The sequence below is a fragment of the Montipora foliosa genome, chromosome 1 (assembly GCF_036669935.1).
Source record: "Montipora foliosa isolate CH-2021 chromosome 1, ASM3666993v2, whole genome shotgun sequence".
In the NCBI taxonomy this organism is placed as follows: Eukaryota; Metazoa; Cnidaria; class Anthozoa; order Scleractinia; family Acroporidae; genus Montipora; species Montipora foliosa.
The window spans coordinates 37,338,276-37,358,275 of NC_090869.1; the positions used below are offsets into that span (position 1 = coordinate 37,338,276).

The 20,000-nt window shown below is 33.4% G+C and overlaps 1 protein-coding gene across 1 annotated transcript in view; it reads left to right on the forward strand.

Annotated features, from left to right (window-relative positions):
* The window catches only part of LOC137967745 (insulin-like growth factor-binding protein complex acid labile subunit), a 24,128-nt gene that overhangs the window by 2,220 nt on the left and 1,908 nt on the right, over nt 1-20,000 (forward strand). Inside the window, exons 4-25 of the mRNA XM_068814307.1 lie at nt 557-628; nt 1,349-1,420; nt 2,141-2,212; nt 2,936-3,007; nt 3,728-3,799; nt 4,520-4,591; nt 5,312-5,383; nt 6,104-6,175; nt 6,896-6,967; nt 7,688-7,759; nt 8,480-8,551; nt 9,272-9,343; nt 10,067-10,138; nt 10,859-10,930; nt 11,651-11,722; nt 12,445-12,516; nt 13,604-13,675; nt 14,396-14,467; nt 15,190-15,261; nt 16,344-16,415; nt 17,140-17,211; nt 19,093-19,164. Of these exons, the coding sequence (XP_068670408.1) occupies nt 557-628; nt 1,349-1,420; nt 2,141-2,212; nt 2,936-3,007; nt 3,728-3,799; nt 4,520-4,591; nt 5,312-5,383; nt 6,104-6,175; nt 6,896-6,967; nt 7,688-7,759; nt 8,480-8,551; nt 9,272-9,343; nt 10,067-10,138; nt 10,859-10,930; nt 11,651-11,722; nt 12,445-12,516; nt 13,604-13,675; nt 14,396-14,467; nt 15,190-15,261; nt 16,344-16,415; nt 17,140-17,211; nt 19,093-19,164 (1,584 nt within the window). The remainder of the gene's footprint in view (nt 1-556; nt 629-1,348; nt 1,421-2,140; nt 2,213-2,935; nt 3,008-3,727; nt 3,800-4,519; nt 4,592-5,311; nt 5,384-6,103; nt 6,176-6,895; nt 6,968-7,687; nt 7,760-8,479; nt 8,552-9,271; nt 9,344-10,066; nt 10,139-10,858; nt 10,931-11,650; nt 11,723-12,444; nt 12,517-13,603; nt 13,676-14,395; nt 14,468-15,189; nt 15,262-16,343; nt 16,416-17,139; nt 17,212-19,092; nt 19,165-20,000) is intronic.

Below are 20,000 nucleotides of genomic sequence, written 5' to 3' on the forward strand. Positions count from 1 at the left end.
TTTGGACCTCATTCTTAATAGATCAACACCGAATGCCATTCAATCCCATCTTTCTTGTTGTTTTTGCAAAGCCTCTTATTTTTAATTCCAGGCCGCTTTTTTGTAGAGCAGAACCACATGTTTAAAATAATGGATCACCACCGACACACTTAGTAGTTTATAAGTATTGGAAATGACATGATCTCGAGTAAATTTGGAACTAGTAGATGCAAGTAACCTTTACATAGTTTTCAAACACTGGTCCTTTTTAACAACTTATAAAACATCATCACAATTGATTAATTGGGAATAATATGGGAGAACACTTTATTTTGGACATAAGTATTCTTTAATCTCTTGTCCAATAATTAGGATTGAGAAAATCCTTGATAGGCAAATGCTGGGAATCAAGCCGTAAGAAAGGCCAAATTGGGATTAATTCCATCTTTCTTACTTAAATAGAGGTGTTTAATCTTGCTTGGGATACTTTAAAAGGTACTATGGAGATAACGAATGGTGCTGCCTAAACTATGCTTTACATAAGGTTACATATACAATGCTTCTTCTTTTTTTCTAGGGTGATTCATACCAATAACATGAGTCGACTCCCAGAAAAGGTTTTCGCAGGCCTTACAAGTCTACAAGTGCTGTAAGTGTAATGCCCTAAATAAACGTTTTAAAATATCACCTAGCTTTGTGCCTGGTCGCTTCACAGAGATTTCTTTGACTTTGTTAATAAGTGGCTTTTATAGTTGTTTTAAATAAAATCTTAATAGTAATTAATAACCCCTTCAGTTCTACAATAAAATTTTATTTGGACCTTATTCTTAATAGATCAACACTGAATGCCATTCAACCCCATCTTTCTTGTTGTTTTTGCAAAGCCTCTTATTTTTAATTCCAGGTCGTATTTTTGTAGAGCAGAACCACATGTTTAAAATAATGGATCACCACCGACACACTTAGTAGTTTATAAGTATTGGAAATGACATGATCTCGAGTAAATTCGGAACTAGTGGATGCAGGTAACTTTTTCACAGTTTTGAAACACTCCTCCTTTTCAAGAACTTACAAAACATCATCAAAATTGATTCATTGGGAATAATATGGGAGAACACTTTATTTTGGACATAAGTATCCTTTACTCTCTTATCCAATAATTAGGATTGAGAAACGTCTTGATAGGCAAATGCTGGGAATCAAGCAGTAAGAAAGGCTAAGTTTGGATTAATTCCATTTTTCTTGCTTAATTAAAGGTGTATAATGTTCTTTGGGATACTTTAAAAGGTACTATTGAGATAACGAATGGTGCTTCGTAAACTATGCTTTGCGTAAGGTCACATGTACAATGCTTCTTCCTTTTTTCTAGGGTGATTCATACCAATAACATAAGTCGACTCCCAGAAAAGGTTTTCGCAGGCCTTACAAGTCTACAAGAGCTGTAAGTGTAATGCCCCAAATAAACGTTTTAAAATATCACCCAGTTTTGTGTCTGGTCGCTTCACAGAGATTTCTTTGACTTTGTTAATAAGTGGCTTTTACACTTGTTTTAAATAAAATCTCAATAGTAATTAATAACCCCTTCAGTTCTACAATAAAATTTGATTTGGACCTTTTTCTTGAAAGATCAACACTGAATGCCATTCAACCCCATCTTTCTTGTTGTTTTTGCAAAGCCTTTTATTTTTAATTCCAGGCCGCCATTTTGTAGACCAGAACCACATGTTTAAAATAATGGATCACCACCGACACACTTAGTAGTTTATAAGTATTGGAAATAACATGATCTCGAGTAAATTTGGAACTAGTAGATGCAAGTAACCTTTACATAGTTCTCAAACACTGGTCCTTTTTAACAACTTATAAAACATCATCACAATTGATTAATTGGGAATAATATGGGAGAACACTTTATTTTGGACATTAGTATTCTTTACTCTCTTGTCTAATAATTAGGATTGAGAAAATCCTTGATAGGCAAATGCTGGGAATCAAGCCGTAAGAAAGGCCAAATTGGGATTAATTCCATCCTTCTTACTTAAATAGAGGTGTTTAATCTTGCTTGAGATACTTTAAAAGGTACTATGGAGATAACGAATGGTGCTGCCTAAACTATGCTTTACGTAAGGTTACATATACAATGCTTCTTCTTTTTTTCTAGGGTGATTCATACCAATGACATAAGTCGACTCCCAGAAAAGGTTTTCGCAGGCCTTACAAGTCTACAAGAGCTGTAAGTGTAATGCCCCAAATAAACGTTTTAAAATATCACCCAGTTTTGTGTCTGGTCGCTTCACAGAGATTTCTTTGACTTTGTTAATAAGTGGCTTTTACACTTGTTTTAAATAAAATCTCAATAGTAACTAATAACCCCTTCAGTTCTACAATAAAATTTGATTTGGACCTTTTTCTTGAAAGATCAACACTGAATGCCATTCAACCCCATCTTTCTTGTTGTTTTTGCAAAGCCTTTTATTTTTAATTCCAGGCCGCTTTTTTGTAGAGCAGAACCACATGTTTAAAATAATGGATCACCACCGACACACTTAGTAGTTTATAAGTATTGGAAATAACATGATCTCGAGTAAATTTGGAACTAGTAGATGCAAGTAACCTTTACATAGTTTTCAAAAACTGGTCCTTTTTAACAACTTATAAAACATCATCAAAATTGATTCATTGGGAATAATATGGGACAAAACTTTGGTTTGGACATAAGTATTCTTTACTCTCTTGTCCAATAATTAGGATTGAGAAAATCCTTGATAGGCAAATGCTGGGAATCAAGCCGTAAGAAAGGATAAATTGGGATTAATTCCATCTTTCTGTCTTAAATTGAGGTGTATAATGTTGCTTGGGATACTTTAAAAGGATACTATGGAGATAACGAATAGTGCTGCGTAAACTATGCTTTGCGTAAGATTACATGTACAATATTATTCTTCTTGTTTTGTAGGTGGATTAATGACAATAACATAAGTCGACTCCCAGAAAAGGTTTTCGAAGGCCTTACAAGTCTACAAGACCTGTAAGTGTAATGCCCCAAATAAACGTTTTAAAATATCACCCAGCTTTGTGTCTGGTCGCTTCACAGAGATTTCTTTGATTTTGTTAATAAATGGCTTTTACAGTTGTTTCAAATAAAATCTTAACAGTAATTAATAACCCGTTCAGTTCAAGAAAAAAATTTTATTTGGACCTCATTCTTAATAGATCAACACCGAAAGCAATTCAACCCCATCTTTCTTGTTGTTTTTGCAAAGCCTTTTATTTTTAATTCCAGGCCGCTTTTTTGTAGAGCAGAACCACATGTTTAAAATAATGGATCACCACCGACACACTTAGTAGTTTATAAGTATTGGAAATGACATGATCTCGAGTAAATTTGGAACTAGTAGATGCAAGTAACCTTTACATAGTTTTCAAACACTGGTCCTTTTTAACAACTTATAAAACATCATCACAATTGATTAATTGGGAATAATATGGGAGAACACTTTATTTTGGACATAAGTATTCTTTACTCTCTTGTCCAATAATTAGGATTGAGAAAATCCTTGATAGGCAAATGCTGGGAATCAAGCCGTAAGAAAGGCCAAATTGGGATTAATTCCATCTTTCTTACTTAAATAGAGGTGTTTAATCTTGCTTGGGATACTTTAAAAGGTACTATGAAGATAACGAATGGTGCTGCCTAAACTATGCTTTACGTAAGGTTACATATACAATGCTTCTTCTTTTTTTCTAGGGTGATTCATACCAATAACATAAGTCGACTCCCAGAAAAGGTTTTCGCAGGCCTTACAAGTCTACAAGTGCTGTAAGTGTAATGCCCCAAATAAACGTTTTAAAATATCACCCAGCTTTGTGCCTGGTCGCTTCACAGAGATTTCTTTGACTTTGTTAATAAGTGGCTTTTATAGTTGTTTTAAATAAAATCTTAATAGTAATTAATAACCCCTTCAGTTCTACAATAAAATTTTATTTGGACCTTATTCTTAATAGATCAACACTGAATGCCATTCAACCCCATCTTTCTTGTTGTTTTTGCAAAGCCTCTTATTTTTAATTCCAGGCCGCTTTTTTGTAGAGCAGAACCACATGTTTAAAATAATGGATCACCACCGACACACTTAGTAGTTTATAAGTATTGGAAATGACATGATCTCGAGTAAATTTGGAACTGGTAGATGCAAGTAACCTTTACATAGTTCTCAAACACTGGTCCTTTTTAACAACTTATAAAACATCATCACAATTGATTAATTGGGAATAATATGGGAGAACACTTTATTTTGGACATAAGTATTCTTTACTCTCTTGTCCAATAATTAGGATTGAGAAAATCCTTGATAGGCAAATGCTGGGAATCAAGCCGTAAGAAAGGCCAAATTGGGATTAATTCCATCTTTCTTACTTAAATAGAGGTGTTTAATCTTGCTTGGGATACTTTAAAAGGTACTATGGAGATAACGAATGGTGCTGCCTAAACTATGCTTTACATAAGGTTACATATACAATGCTTCTTCTTTTTTTCTAGGGTGATTCATACCAATAACATAAGTCGACTCCCAGAAAAGGTTTTCGCAGGCCTTACAAGTCTACAAGTGCTGTAAGTGTAATGCCCTAAATAAACGTTTTAAAATATCACCCAGCTTTGTGCCTGGTCGCTTCACAGAGATTTCTTTGACTTTGTTAATAAGTGGCTTTTATAGTTGTTTTAAATAAAATCTTAATAGTAATTAATAACCCCTTCAGTTCTACAATAAAATTTTATTTGGACCTTATTCTTAATAGATCAACACTGAATGCCATTCAACCCCATCTTTCTTGTTGTTTTTGCAAAGCCTCTTATTTTTAATTCCAGGTCGTATTTTTGTAGAGCAGAACCACATGTTTAAAATAATGGATCACCACCGACACACCTAGTAGTTTATAAGTATTGGAAATGACATGATCTCGAGTAAATTCGGAACTAGTGGATGCAGGTAACTTTTTCACAGTTTTGAAACACTCCTCCTTTTCAAGAACTTACAAAACATCATCAAAATTGATTCATTGGGAATAATATGGGAGAACACTTTATTTTGGACATAAGTATCCTTTACTCTCTTATCCAATAATTAGGATTGAGAAACGTCTTGATAGGCAAATGCTGGGAATCAAGCAGTAAGAAAGGCTAAGTTTGGATTAATTCCATTTTTCTTGCTTAATTAAAGGTGTATAATGTTCTTTGGGATACTTTAAAAGGTACTATTGAGATAATGAATGGTGCTTCGTAAACTATGCTTTGCGTAAGGTCACATGTACAATGCTTCTTCCTTTTTTCTAGGGTGATTCATACCAATGACATAAGTCGACTCCCAGAAAAGGTTTTCGCAGGCCTTACAAGTCTACAAGAGCTGTAAGTGTAATGCCCCAAATAAACGTTTTAAAATATCACCCAGTTTTGTGTCTGGTCGCTTCACAGAGATTTCTTTGACTTTGTTAATAAGTGGCTTTTACACTTGTTTTAAATAAAATCTCAATAGTAATTAATAACCCCTTCAGTTCTACAATAAAATTTGATTTGGACCTTTTTCTTGAAAGATCAACACTGAATGCCATTCAACCCCATCTTTCTTGTTGTTTTTGCAAAGCCTTTTATTTTTAATTCCAGGCCGCCTTTTTGTAGAGCAGAACCACATGTTTAAAATATTGGATCACCACCGACACACTTAGTAGTTTATAAGTATTGGAAATAACATGATCTCGAGTAAATTTGGAACTAGTAGATGCAAGTAACCTTTACATAGTTCTCAAACACTGGTCCTTTTTAACAACTTATAAAACATCATCACAATTGATTAATTGGGAATAATATGGGAGAACACTTTATTTTGGACATTAGTATTCTTTACCCTCTTGTCTAATAATTAGGATTGAGAAAATCCTTGATAGGCAAATGCTGGGAATCAAGCCGTAAGAAAGGCCAAATTGGGATTAATTCCATCCTTCTTACTTAAATAGAGGTGTTTAATCTTGCTTGGGATACTTTAAAAGGTACTATGGAGATAACGAATGGTGCTGCCTAAACTATGCTTTACGTAAGGTTACATATACAATGCTTCTTCTTTTTTTCAAGGGTGATTCATACCAATGACATAAGTCGACTCCCAGAAAAGGTTTTCGCAGGCCTTACAAGTCTACAAGAGCTGTAAGTGTAATGCCCCAAATAAACGTTTTAAAATATCACCCAGTTTTGTGTCTGGTCGCTTCACAGAGATTTCTTTGACTTTGTTAATAAGTGGCTTTTACACTTGTTTTAAATAAAATCTCAATAGTAACTAATAACCCCTTCAGTTCTACAATAAAATTTGATTTGGACCTTTTTCTTGAAAGATCAACACTGAATGCCATTCAACCCCATCTTTCTTGTTGTTTTTGCAAAGCCTTTTATTTTTAATTCCAGGCCGCTTTTTTGTAGAGCAGAACCACATGTTTAAAATAATGGATCACCACCGACACACTTAGTAGTTTATAAGTATTGGAAATAACATGATCTCGAGTAAATTTGGAACTAGTAGATGCAAGTAACCTTTACATAGTTTTCAAAAACTGGTCCTTTTTAACAACTTATAAAACATCATCAAAATTGATTCATTGGGAATAATATGGGACAAAACTTTGGTTTGGACATAAGTATTCTTTACTCTCTTGTCCAATAATTAGGATTGAGAAAATCCTTGATAGGCAAATGCTGGGAATCAAGCCGTAAGAAAGGATAAATTGGGATTAATTCCATCTTTCTGTCTTAAATTGAGGTGTATAATGTTGCTTGGGATACTTTAAAAGGATACTATGGAGATAACGAATAGTGCTGCGTAAACTATGCTTTGCGTAAGATTACATGTACAATATTCTTCTTGTTTTGTAGGTGGATTAATGACAATAACATAAGTCGACTCCCAGAAAAGGTTTTCGAAGGCCTTACAAGTCTACAAGACCTGTAAGTGTAATGCCCCAAATAAACGTTTTAAAATATCACCCAGCTTTGTGTCTGGTCGCTTCACAGAGATTTCTTTGATTTTGTTAATAAATGGCTTTTATAGTTGTTTCAAATAAAATCTTAACAGTAATTAATAACCCGTTCAGTTCAAGAAAAAAATTTTATTTGGACCTCATTCTTAATAGATCAACACCGAATGCCATTCAACCCCATCTTTCTTGTTGTTTTTGCAAAGCCTTTTATTTTTAATTCCAGGCCGCTTTTTTGTAGAGCAGAACCACATGTTTAAAATAATGGATCACCACCGACACACTTAGTAGTTTATAAGTATTGGAAATGACATGATCTCGAGTAAATTTGGAACTAGTAGATGCAAGTAACCTTTACATAGTTTTCAAACACTGGTCCTTTTTAACAACTTATAAAACATTATCACAATTGATTAATTGGGAATAATATGGGAGAACACTTTATTTTGGACATAAGTATTCTTTACTCTCTTGTCCAATAATTAGGATTGAGAAAATCCTTGATAGGCAAATGCTGGGAATCAAGCCGTAAGAAAGGCCAAATTGGGATTAATTCCATCTTTCTTACTTAAATAGAGGTGTTTAATCTTGCTTGGGATACTTTAAAAGGTACTATGGAGATAACGAATGGTGCTGCCTAAACTATGCTTTACGTAAGGTTACATATACAATGCTTCTTCTTTTTTTCTAGGGTGATTCATACCAATAACATAAGTCGACTCCCAGAAAAGGTTTTCGCAGGCCTTACAAGTCTACAAGTGCTGTAAGTGTAATGCCCCAAATAAACGTTTTAAAATATCACCCAGCTTTGTGCCTGGTCGCTTCACAGAGATTTCTTTGACTTTGTTAATAAGTGGCTTTTATAGTTGTTTTAAATAAAATCTTAATAGTAATTAATAACCCCTTCAGTTCTACAATAAAATTTTATTTGGACCTTATTCTTAATAGATCAACACTGAATGCCATTCAACCCCATCTTTCTTGTTGTTTTTGCAATGCCTCTTATTTTTAATTCCAGGCCGCTTTTTTGTAGAGCAGAACCACATGTTTAAAATAATGGATCACCACCGACACACTTAGTAGTTTATAAGTATTGGAAATGACATGATCTCGAGTAAATTTGGAACTGGTAGATGCAAGTAACCTTTACATAGTTCTCAAACACTGGTCCTTTTTAACAACTTATAAAACATCATCACAATTGATTAATTGGGAATAATATGGGAGAACACTTTATTTTGGACATAAGTATTCTTTACTCTCTTATCCAATAATTAGGATTGAGAAACGTCTTGATAGGCAAATGCTGGGAATCAGGCAGTAAGAAAGGCTAAGTTTGGATAAATTCCATTTTTCTTGCTTAAATAGAGGTATATAATGTTGCTTGGGATACTTTAAAAGGTACTATTGACATAACGAATGGTGCTTCGTAAACTATGCTTTGCGTAAGGTTACGTATACAATGCTTCTTCTTTTTTTCTAGGGTGATTCATACCAATAACATAAGTCGACTCCCAGAAAAGGTTTTCGCAGGCCTTACAAGTCTACAAGACCTGTAAGTGTAATGCCCCAAATAAACGTTTTAAAATATCACCCAGCTTTGTGCCTGGTCGCTTCACAGAGATTTCTTTGACTTTGTTAATAAGTGGCTTTTATAGTTGTTTTAAATAAAATCTTAATAGTAATTAATAACCCCTTCAGTTCTACAATAAAATTTTATTTGGACCTTATTCTTAATAGATCAACACTGAATGCCATTCAACCCCATCTTTCTTGTTGTTTTTGCAAAGCCTCTTATTTTTAATTCCAGGCCGTATTTTTGTAAAGCAGAACCACATGTTTAAAATAATGGATCACCACCGACACACTTAGTAGTTTATAAGTATTGGAAATGACATGATCTCGAGTAACTTCGGAACTAGTGGATGCAGGTAACTTTTTCACAGTTTTCAAACACTCCTCCTTTTTAAGAACTTACAAAACATCATCAAAATTGATTAATTGGGAATAATATGGAAGAACACTTTATTTTGGACATAAGTATTCTTTACTCTCTTATCCAATAATTAGGATTGAGAAACGTCTTGATAGGCAAATGCTGGGAATCAAGCAGTAAGAAAGGCTAAGTTTGGATTAAATCCATTTTTCTTGCTTAATTAAAGGTGTATAACGTTCCTTGGGATACTTTAAAAGGTACTATTTAGATAACGAATGGTGCTTCGTAAACTATGCTTTGCGTAAGGTCACATGTACAATGCTTCTTCCTTTTTTCTAGGGTGATTTATACCAATGACATAAGTCGACTCCCAGAAAAGGTTTTCGCAGGCCTTACAAGTCTACAAGAGCTGTAAGTGTAATGCCCCAAATAAACGTTTTAAAATATCACAAAGTTTTGTGTCTGGTCGCTTCACAGAGATTTCTTTGACTTTGTTAATAAGTGGCTTTTACACTTGTTTTAAATAAAATCTCAATAGTAATTAATAACCCGTTCTGTTCTACAATAAAATTTGATTTGGACTTTTTTCTTGAAAGATCAACACTGAATGCCATTCAACCCCATCTTTCTTGTTGTTTTTGCAAAGCCTTTTATTTTTAATTCGAGGCCGCTTTTTTGTAGAGCAGAACCACATGTTTAAAATAATGGATCACCACCGACACACTTAGTAGTTTATAAGTATTGGAAATTACATGATCTCAAGTAAATTCGGAACTAGTGGATGCAGGTAACTTTTTCACAGTTTTCAAACACTCCTCCTTTTCAAGAACTTACAAAACATCATCAAAATTGATTCATTGGGAATAATATGGGACAAAACTTTGATTTAGACATAAGTATTCTTTACTCTCTTGTCCAATAATTAGGATTGAGAAAATCCTTGATAGGCAAATGCTGGGAATCAAGCCGTAAGAAAGGATAAATTGGAATTAATTCCATCTTTCTGTCTTAAATTGAGGTGTATAATGTTGCTTGGGATACTTTAAAAGGATACTATGGAGATAACGAATAGTGCTGCGTAAACTATGCTTTGCGTAAGATTACATGTACAATATTATTCTTCTTGTTTTGTAGGTGGATTAATGACAATAACATAAGTCGACTCCCAGAAAAGGTTTTCGAAGGCCTTACAAGTCTACAAGACCTGTAAGTGTAATGCCCCAAATAAACGTTTTAAAATATCACCCAGCTTTGTGCCTGGTCGTTTCACAGAGATTTCTTTGACTTTGTTAATAAATGGCTTTTATAGTTGTTTCAAAAAAAATCTTAACAGTAATTAATAACCCGTTCAGTTCTAGAAAAAAATTTTATTTGGACCTCATTCTTAATAGATCAACACCGAATGCCATTCAATCCCATCTTTCTTGTTGTTTTTGCAAAGCCTCTTATTTTTAATTCCAGGCCGCTTTTTTGTAGAGCAGAACCACATGTTTAAAATAATGGATCACCACCGACACACTTAGTAGTTTATAAGTATTGGAAATGACATGATCTCGAGTAAATTTGGAACTAGTAGATGCAAGTAACCTTTACATAGTTTTCAAACACTGGTCCTTTTTAACAACTTATAAAACATCATCACAATTGATTAATTGGGAATAATATGGGAGAACACTTTATTTTGGACATTAGTATTCTTTACTCTCTTGTCCAATAATTAGGATTGAGAAAATCCTTGATAGGCAAATGCTGGGAATCAACCCGTAAGAAAGGCCAAATTGGGATTAATTCCATCTTTCCTACTTAAATAGAGGTGTTTAATCTTGCTTGGGATACTTTAAAAGGTACTATGGAGATAACGAATGGTGCTGCCTAAACTATGCTTTACGTAAGGTTACATATACAATGCTTCTTCTTTTTTTCTAGGGTGATTCATACCAATAACATAAGTCGACTCCCAGAAAAGGTTTTCGCAGGCCTTACAAGTCTACAAGTGCTGTAAGTGTAATGCCCTAAATAAACGTTTTAAAATATCACCCAGCTTTGTGCCTGGTCGCTTCACAGAGATTTCTTTGACTTTGTTAATAAGTGGCTTTTATAGTTGTTTTAAATAAAATCTTAATAGTAATTAATAACCCCTTCAGTTCTACAATAAAATTTTATTTGGACCTTATTCTTAATAGATCAACACTGAATGCCATTCAACCCCATCTTTCTTGTTGTTTTTGCAAAGCCTCTTATTTTTAATTCCAGGCCGCTTTTTTGTAGAGCAGAACCACATGTTTGAAATAATGGATCACCACCGACACACTTAGTAGTTTATAAGTATTGGAAATGACATGATCTCGAGGAAATTTGGAACTGGTAGATGGAAGTAACCTTTACATAGTTTTCAAACACTGGTCCTTTTTAAGAACTTATAAAACATCATCAAAATTGATTAATTGGGAATAATATGCGAGAACACTTTATTTTGGACATAAGTATTCTTTACTCTCTTATCCAATAATTAGGATTGAGAAACGTCTTAATAGGCAAATGCTGGGAATCAGGCAGTAAGAAAGGCTAAGTTTGGATTAATTCCATTTTTCTTGCTTAATTAAAGGTGTAAAATGTTCCTTGGGATACTTTAAAAAGTACTATTGAGATAACGAATGGTGCTTCGTAAACTATGCTCTGCGTAAGGTTACATGTACAATGCTTCTTCTTTTTGTCTAGGGTGATTCATACCAATAACATAAGTCGACTTCCTGAAAAGGTTTTCGCAGGCCTTACAAGTCTACAAGAGCTGTAAGTGTAATGCCCCAAATAAACGTTTTGAAATATCACCCAGCTTTGTGCCTGGTCGCTTCACGGAGATTTCTTTGACTTTGTTAATAAGTGGCTTTTATAGTTGTTTTAAATAAAACCTTAATAGTAATTAATAACCCCTTCAGTTCTACAATAAAATTTTATTTGGACTTTGTTCTTAATTGATCAACACTGAATACCATTCAACCCCATCTTTCTTGTTGTTTTTGCAAAGCCTCTTATTTTTAATTCCAGGCCGCTTTTTTGTAGAGCAGAACCTCATGTTTAAAATAATGGATCACCACCGACACATTTAGTAGTTTATAAATATTGGAAATGACATGATCTCGAGTAAATTCGGAACTAGTGGATGCAGGTAACTTTTTCACAGTTTTCAAACACTCCTCCTTTTCAAGAACTTACAAAACATCATCAAAATTGATTCATTGGGAATAATATGAGACAAAACTTTGATTTGGACATAAGTATTCTTTACTCTCTTGTCCAATAATTAGGATTGAGAAAATCCTTGATAGGCAATTGCTGGGAATCAAGCTGTAAGAGAGGCTAAATTAGGATTAATTCCATCTTTCTTGCTTAAATAGAGGTGTATAATGTTGCTTGGGATACTTTAAAAGGTACTATGGAGATAACGAATGGTGCTGTGTAAACTATGCTTTGCGTAAGATTACATGTACAATATTATTCTTCTTGTTTGGTAGGTGGATTTATGACAATAACATAAGTCGACTACCAGAAAAGGTTTTCGAAGGCCTTACAAGTCTACAACAGCTGTAAGTGTAATGCTCCAAATAAACGTTTTAAAATATTATCCAGCCTTGCGCCTGGTCGTTTCACAGAGATTTCCTTTACTTTGTTGCTAAGTGGCTTTTATAGTTGTTTTAAATAAAACCTTAATAGTAATTAATAACCCCTTCAGTTCTACAATAAAATTTGATTTGGTCATTATTCTTGAAAGATCAACACTGAATGCCATTCAACCCCATCTTTCTTGTTGTTTTTGCACAACCTCTTATTTTTAGAAAGCACATAGTTAAAAATAATAGATCACCACCGACAAACGTAGTATTTTTTTAAGTATTGGAAATGACAAGATCTTGAGTAAATTTCCTGAGGGCTCACAAGTCTAGAATTTCTGTAAGTATAATGCCCCAAATAAACCTTTTAAAATATTACTTAGCTTTGTGCCTGTTGGTTTTTTCAAGCCTTTTTTGATTTTGTTAATAAGGGGCTTTTACAATTTTTTTAAATAGAATCTTAATAGTAATTAATAACCCTTTCAGTTCTGCAATAAAATTTCATTTGGACTTTATTCTTCAAAGATCAACACAATGTCATTCAACCCCATCTTTCTTGTTGTTTTTGCACGACCTCTTATTTTTAATTACAGGCCGCTTTTTTGTAGAGCAGAAGCACATAGTTCAAAATGATGCATCACCATCGACAAACTTATTATTTTTTAAGAATTGGAAATTACAAGATCTCGACTAAATTCGGAATTGGTGGATGCAAGTAACCTTTACATAGTTTTCAAACACTGGTCCCTTTTCACAACTTATAAAACATCATCAAAATTGATTAATTGGGAATAATATGGGAGAACACTTTATTTTGGACATTAGTATTCTTTACTCTCTTATCCAGTAATTTTGTAGGATTGAGAAACGTCTTGATAGGCAAATGCTGGGAATTAAACAGTAAGAAAGGCTAAGTTTGGATTAATTCCATTTTTCTTGCTTAATTAGAGGTGTATTATGTTGCTTGGGATACTTTAAAAAGTACTATTGAGATAACGAATGGTGCTTCGTAAACTATGCTCTGCGTAAGATTACATGTACCATGCTTCTTCTTTTTTTCTAGGGTGATTCATACCAATAAAATAAGTCGACTCCCAGAAAAGGTTTTCGCAGGCCTTACAAGTCTACAAGAGCTGTAAGTGTAATGCCCCAAATAAACGTTTTAAAATATCACCCAGCTTTGTGCCTGGTCGCTTCACAGAGATTTCTTTGACTTTGTTAATAAGTGGCTTTTATAGTTGTTTTAAATAAAATCTTAATAGTAATTAATAACCCCTTCAGTTCTACAATAAAATTTTATTTGGACCTTATTCTTAATAGATCAACACTGAATGCCATTCAACCCCATCTTTCTTGTTGTTTTTGCAAAGCCTCTTATTTTTAATTACAGGCCGCTTTTTTGTAGAGCAGAACCACATGTTTAAAATAATGGATCACCACCGACACACTTAGTAGTTTATAAGTATTGGAAATGACATGATCTCGAGTAAATTCGGAACTAGAGGATGCAGGTAACTTTTTCACAGTTTTCAAACACTCCTCCTTTTCAAGAACTTACAAAACATCATCAAAATTTATTCATTGGAAATAATATGAGACAAAACTTTGATTTGGAAATAAGAATTCTTTACTCTCTTGTCCAATAATTAGGATTGAGAAAATCCTTGATAGGCAAATGCTGGGAATCAAGCTGTAAGAGAGGCTAAATTGGGATTAATTCCATCTTTCTTGCTTAATTAGAGATGTATAATGTTGCTTGGGATACTTTAAAAGGTACTATTGAGATAACGAATGGTGCTTCGTAAACTATGCTTCGCGTAAGGTTACATATACAATGCTTCTTCTTTTTTTCTAGGGTGATTGATACCAATAACATAAGTCGACTCCCAGAAAAGGTTTTCGCAGGCCTTACAAGTCTACAAGAGCTGTAAGTGTAATGCCCCAAATAAACGTTTTAAAATATCACCCAGTTTTGTGCCTGGTCGCTTTACAGAGATTTCTTTGACTTTGTTAATAAGTGGCTTTTATAGTTGTTTTAAATAAAATCTTAATAGTAATTAATAACTCCTTCAGTTCTACAATAAAATTTTATTTGGACCTTATTCTTAATAGATCAACACTGAATGCCATTCAACCCCATCTTTCTTGTTGTTTTTGCAAAGCCTCTTATTTTTAATTCCAGGCCGCTTTTTTGTAGAGCAGAACCACATGTTTAAAATAATGGATCACCACCGACACACTTAGTAGTTTATAAGTATTGGGAATGTCATGATCTCGAGTAAATTCGGAACTAGTGGATGCAGGTAACTTTTTCACAGTTTTCAAACACTCCTCCTTTTCAAGAACTTACAAAAGATCATCAAAATTTATTCATTGGATATAATATGAGACAAAACTTTGATTTGGACATAAGAATTCTTTACTCTCTGGTCCAATAATTAGGATTGAGAAAATCCTTGATAGGCAAATGCAGGGAATCAAGCTGTAAGAGAGGCTAAATTGGGATTAATTCCATCTTTCTTGCTTAAATAGAGGTGTATAATGTTGCTTGGGATACTTTAAAAGGTACTATGGAGATAACGAATGGTGCTGCGTAAACTATGCTTTGCGTAAGATTACATGTACAATATTATTCTTCTTGTTTGGTAGGTGGATTTATGACAATAACATAAGTCGACTCCCAGAAAAGGTTTTCGAAGGCCTTACAAGTCTACAAAAGCTGTAAGTGTAATGCTCCAAATAAACGTTTTAAAATATCATCCAGCTTTGTGCCTGGTCGCTTCACAGAGATTTCCTTTACTTTGTTGATAAGTGGCTTTTATAGTTGTTTTAAATGAAACCTTAATAGTAATTAATAACCCCTTCAGTTCTATAATAAAATTTGATTTGGACATTATTCTTGAAAGATCAACACTGAATGCCATTCAACCCAATCTTTCTTGTTGTTTTTGCACAACCTCTTATTTTTAGAAAGCACATAGTTGAAAATAATGGATCACCACCGACAAACGTAGTATTTTTTAAGTATTGGAAATGACAAGATCTTAAGTAAATATCCTTGGGGCTTACATGTCTACAATTTCTGTAAGTATAATGCGTCAAATAAACCTTTCAAAATATTACTTAGCTTTGTGCCTGTTGGTTTTTTCGAGCATTTTTTGATTTTGTTAATAAGGGGCTTTTGCAGATTTTTTAAATAGAATCTTAATAGTAATTAATAACCCTTTCAGTTGTACAATAAAATTTTATTTGGACTTTATTCTTCAAAGATTAACACAATGTCTTTCAACCCCAACTTTCTTGTTGTTTTTGCGCGACCTCTTATTTTTAATTAGAGGCCGCTTTTTTGTAGAGCAGAAGCACATAGTTCAAAATGATGCTTCACCACCGACAAACTTATTATTTTTTAAGTATTGGAAATTACAAGATCTCGACTAAATTCGGAACTGGTGGATGCAAGTAACCTTTACATAGTTTTCAAACACTGGTCCTTTTTAACAACTTATAAAACATCATCAAAATTGATTAATTGGGAATAATATGGGAGAACACTTTATTTTGGACATAAGTATTCTTTACTCTCTTATCCAATAATTAGGATTGAGAAACGTCTTGATAGGCAAATGCGGGGAATCAGGCAGTAAGAAAGATTAAGTTTGGATTAATTCCATTTTTCTTGCTTAATTAAAGGTGTATAATGTTCCTTGGGATACTTTAAAAGGTACTATTGAGATAACGAATGGTGCTTCGTAAACTATGCTCTGCGTAAGGTTACATGTACAATGCTTCTTCTTTTTTTCTAGGGTGATTAATACCAATAACATAAGTCGACTCCCTGAAGAGGTTTTCGCAGGCCTTACAAGTCTACAAGAGCTGTAAGTGTAATGCCCAAAATAAACGTTTTAAAATATCACCTAGCTTTGTGCCTGGTCGCTTTACAGAGATTTCTTTGACTTTGTTAATAAGTGGCTTTTATAGTTGTTTTAAATAAAACCTTAATAGTAATTAATAACCCCTTCAGTTCTACAATAAAATTTTATTTGGACTTTGTTCTTAATTGATCAACACTGAATACCATTCAACCCCATCTTTCTTGTTGTTTTTGCAAAGCCTCTTATTTTTAATTCCAGGCCGCTTTTTTGTAGAGCAGAACCTCATGTTTAAAATAATGGATCACCACCGACACATTTAGTAGTTTATAAATATTGGAAATGACATGATCTCGAGTAAATTCGGAACTAGTGGATGCAGGTAACTTTTTCACAGTTTTCAAACACTCCTCCTTTTCAAGAACTTACAAAACATCATCAAAATTGATTCATTGGGAATAATATGAGACAAAACTTTGATTTGGGCATAACTATATTTTTTACTCTCTTGTCCAATAATTAGGATTGAGAAAATCCTTGATAGGCAAATGCTGGGAATCAAGCTGTAAGAGAGGCTAAATTGGGATTAATTCCATCTTTCTTGCTTAAATAGAGGTGTATAATGTTGCTTGGGATACTTTAAAAGGTACTATGGAGATAACGAATGGTGCTGCGTAAACTATGCTTTGCATAAAATTACATGTACAATATTATTCTTCTTGTTTGGTAGGTGGATTTATGACAATAACATAAGTCGACTCCCAGAAAAGGTTTTCGAAGGCCTTACAAGTCTACAACAGCTGTAAGTGTAATGCTCCAAATAAATGTTTTAAAATATCATCCAGCCTTGCGCCTGGTCGCTTCACAGAGATTCCCTTTACTTTGTTGCTAAGTGGCTTTTATAGTTGTTTTAAATAAAACCTTAATAGTAATTAATAACCCCTTGAGTTCTACAATAAAATTTGATTTGGTCATTATTCTTGAAAGATCAACCATGAATGCCATTCAACCCAATCTTTCTTGTTGTTTTTGCACAACCTCTTATTTTTAGAAAGCACATAGTTGAAAATAATGGATCACCACCGACAAACGTAGTATTTTTTTAAGTATTGGAAATGACAAGATCTTAAGTAAATTTTCTTAGGGCTCACAAGTCTAGAATTTCTGTAAGTATAATGCCCCAAATAAACTTTTTAAAATATTGCTTAGCTTTGTGCCTGTTGGTTTTTTCAAGCCTTTTTTGATTTTGTTAATAAGGGGCTTTTACATTTTTTTAAATAGAATCTTAATAGTAATTAATAACCCTTTCAGTTCTGCAATAAAATTTCATTTGGACTTTATTCTTCAAAGATCAACAGAATATCATTCAACCCCATCTTTCTTGTTGTTTTTGCACGACCTCTTATTTTTAATTACAGGCCGCTTTTTTGTAGAGCAGAAGCACATAGTTCAAAATGATGCATCACCACCGACAAACTTATTATTTTTTAAGTATTGGAAATTACAAGATCTCGACTAAATTCGGAATTGGTGGATGCAAGTAACCTTTACATAGTTTTCAAACACTGGTCCTTTTTCACAACTTATAAAACATCATCAAAATTGATTAATTGGGAATAATATGGGAGAACACTTTATTTTGGACATTAGTATTCTTTACTCTCTTATCCAGTAATTTTGTAGGATTGAGAAACGTCTTGATAGGCAAATGCTGGGAATTAAACAGTAAGAAAGGCTAAGTTTGGATTAATTCCATTTTTCTTGCTTAATTAGAGGTGTATAATGTTGCTTGGGATACTTTAAAAGGTACTATTGAGATAACGAATGGTGCTTCGTAAACTATGCTCTGCGTAAGAGGTTACATGTACCATGCTTCTTCTTTTTTTCTAGGGCGATTCATACCAATAACATAAGTCGACTCCCGGAAAAGGTTTTCGCAGGCCTTACAAGTCTACAAGAGCTGTAAGTGTAATGCCCCAAATAAACGTTTAAAATATCACCCAGCTTTGTGCCTGGTCGCTTCACAGAGATTTCTTTGACTTTGTTAATAAGTGGCTTTTATAGTTGTTTTAAATAAAATCTTAATAGTAATTAATAACCCCTTCAGTTCTACAATAAAATTTTATTTGGACCTTATTCTTAATAGATCAACACTGAATGCCATTCAACCCCATCTTTCTTGTTGTTTTTTTAAAGCCTCTTATTTTTAATTCCAGGCCGCTTTTTTGTAGAGCAGAACCACATGTTTAAAATAATGGATCACCACCGACACACTTAGTAGTTTATAAGTATTGGAAATGACATGATCTCGAGTAAATTCGGAACTAGTGGATGCAGGTAACTTTTTCACAGTTTTCAAACACTCCTCCTTTTCAAGAACTTAAAAAACATCATCAAAATTGATTCATTGGGAATAATATGGGACAAAACTTTGATTTGGACATAAGTATTCTTTACTCTCTTGTCCAATAATTAGGATTGAGAAAATCCTTGATAGGCAAATGCAGGGAATCAAGCTGTAAGAGAGGCTAAATTGGGATTAATTCCATCTTTCTTGCTTAAATAGAGGTGTATAATGTTGCTTGGGATACTTTAAAAGGTACTATGGAGATAACGAATGGTGCTGCGTAAACTATGCTTTGCGTAAGATTACATGTACAATATTATTCTTCTTGTTTGGTAGGTGGATTTATGACAATAACATAAGTCGACTCCCAGAAAAGGTTTTCGAAGGCCTTACAAGTCTACAAAAGCTGTAAGTGTAATGCTCCAAATAAACGCTTTAAAATATCATCCAGCTTTGTGCCTGGTCGCTTCACAGAGATTTCCTTTACTTTGTTGATAAGTGGCTTTTATAGTTGTTTTAAATAAATCCTTATTAGTAATTAATAACCCCTTCAGTTTTATAATAAAATTTGATTTGGACATTATTCTTGAAAGATCAACACTGAATGCCATTCAACCCAATGTTTCTTGTTGTTTTTGCACAACCTCTTATTTTTTGAAAGCACATAGTTAAAAATAATGGATCACCACCGACAAACGTAGTATTTTTTAAGTATTGGAAATGACACGATCTTAAGTAAATTTACTTAGGGCTCACAAGTCTACAATTTCTGTAAGTATAATGCCCCAAATAAACCTTTCAAAATATTACTTAGCTTTGTGCCTGTTGGTTGTTTCGAGCCTTTTTTGATTTTGTTAATAAGGGGCTTTTACAGTTTTTTTTAAATAGAATCTTAATAGTAATTAATAACCCTTTCAGTTCTACAATAAAATTTAATTTGGACTTTATTCTTCAAAGATCAACACAATGTCATTCAACCCCATCTTTCTTGTTGTTTTTGCACGACCTCTTATTTTTAATTACAGGCCGCTTTTTTGTAGAGCAGAAGCACATAGTTCAAAATGATGCATCCACACCGACAAACTTATTAATTTTTAAGTATTGGAAATTACAAGATCTCGACTAAATTCGGAACTGGTGGATGCAAGTAACCTTTACGTAGTTTTCAAACACTGGTCCTTTTTAACAACTTATAAAACATCATCAAAATTGATTAATTGGGAATAATATGGGAGAACACTTTA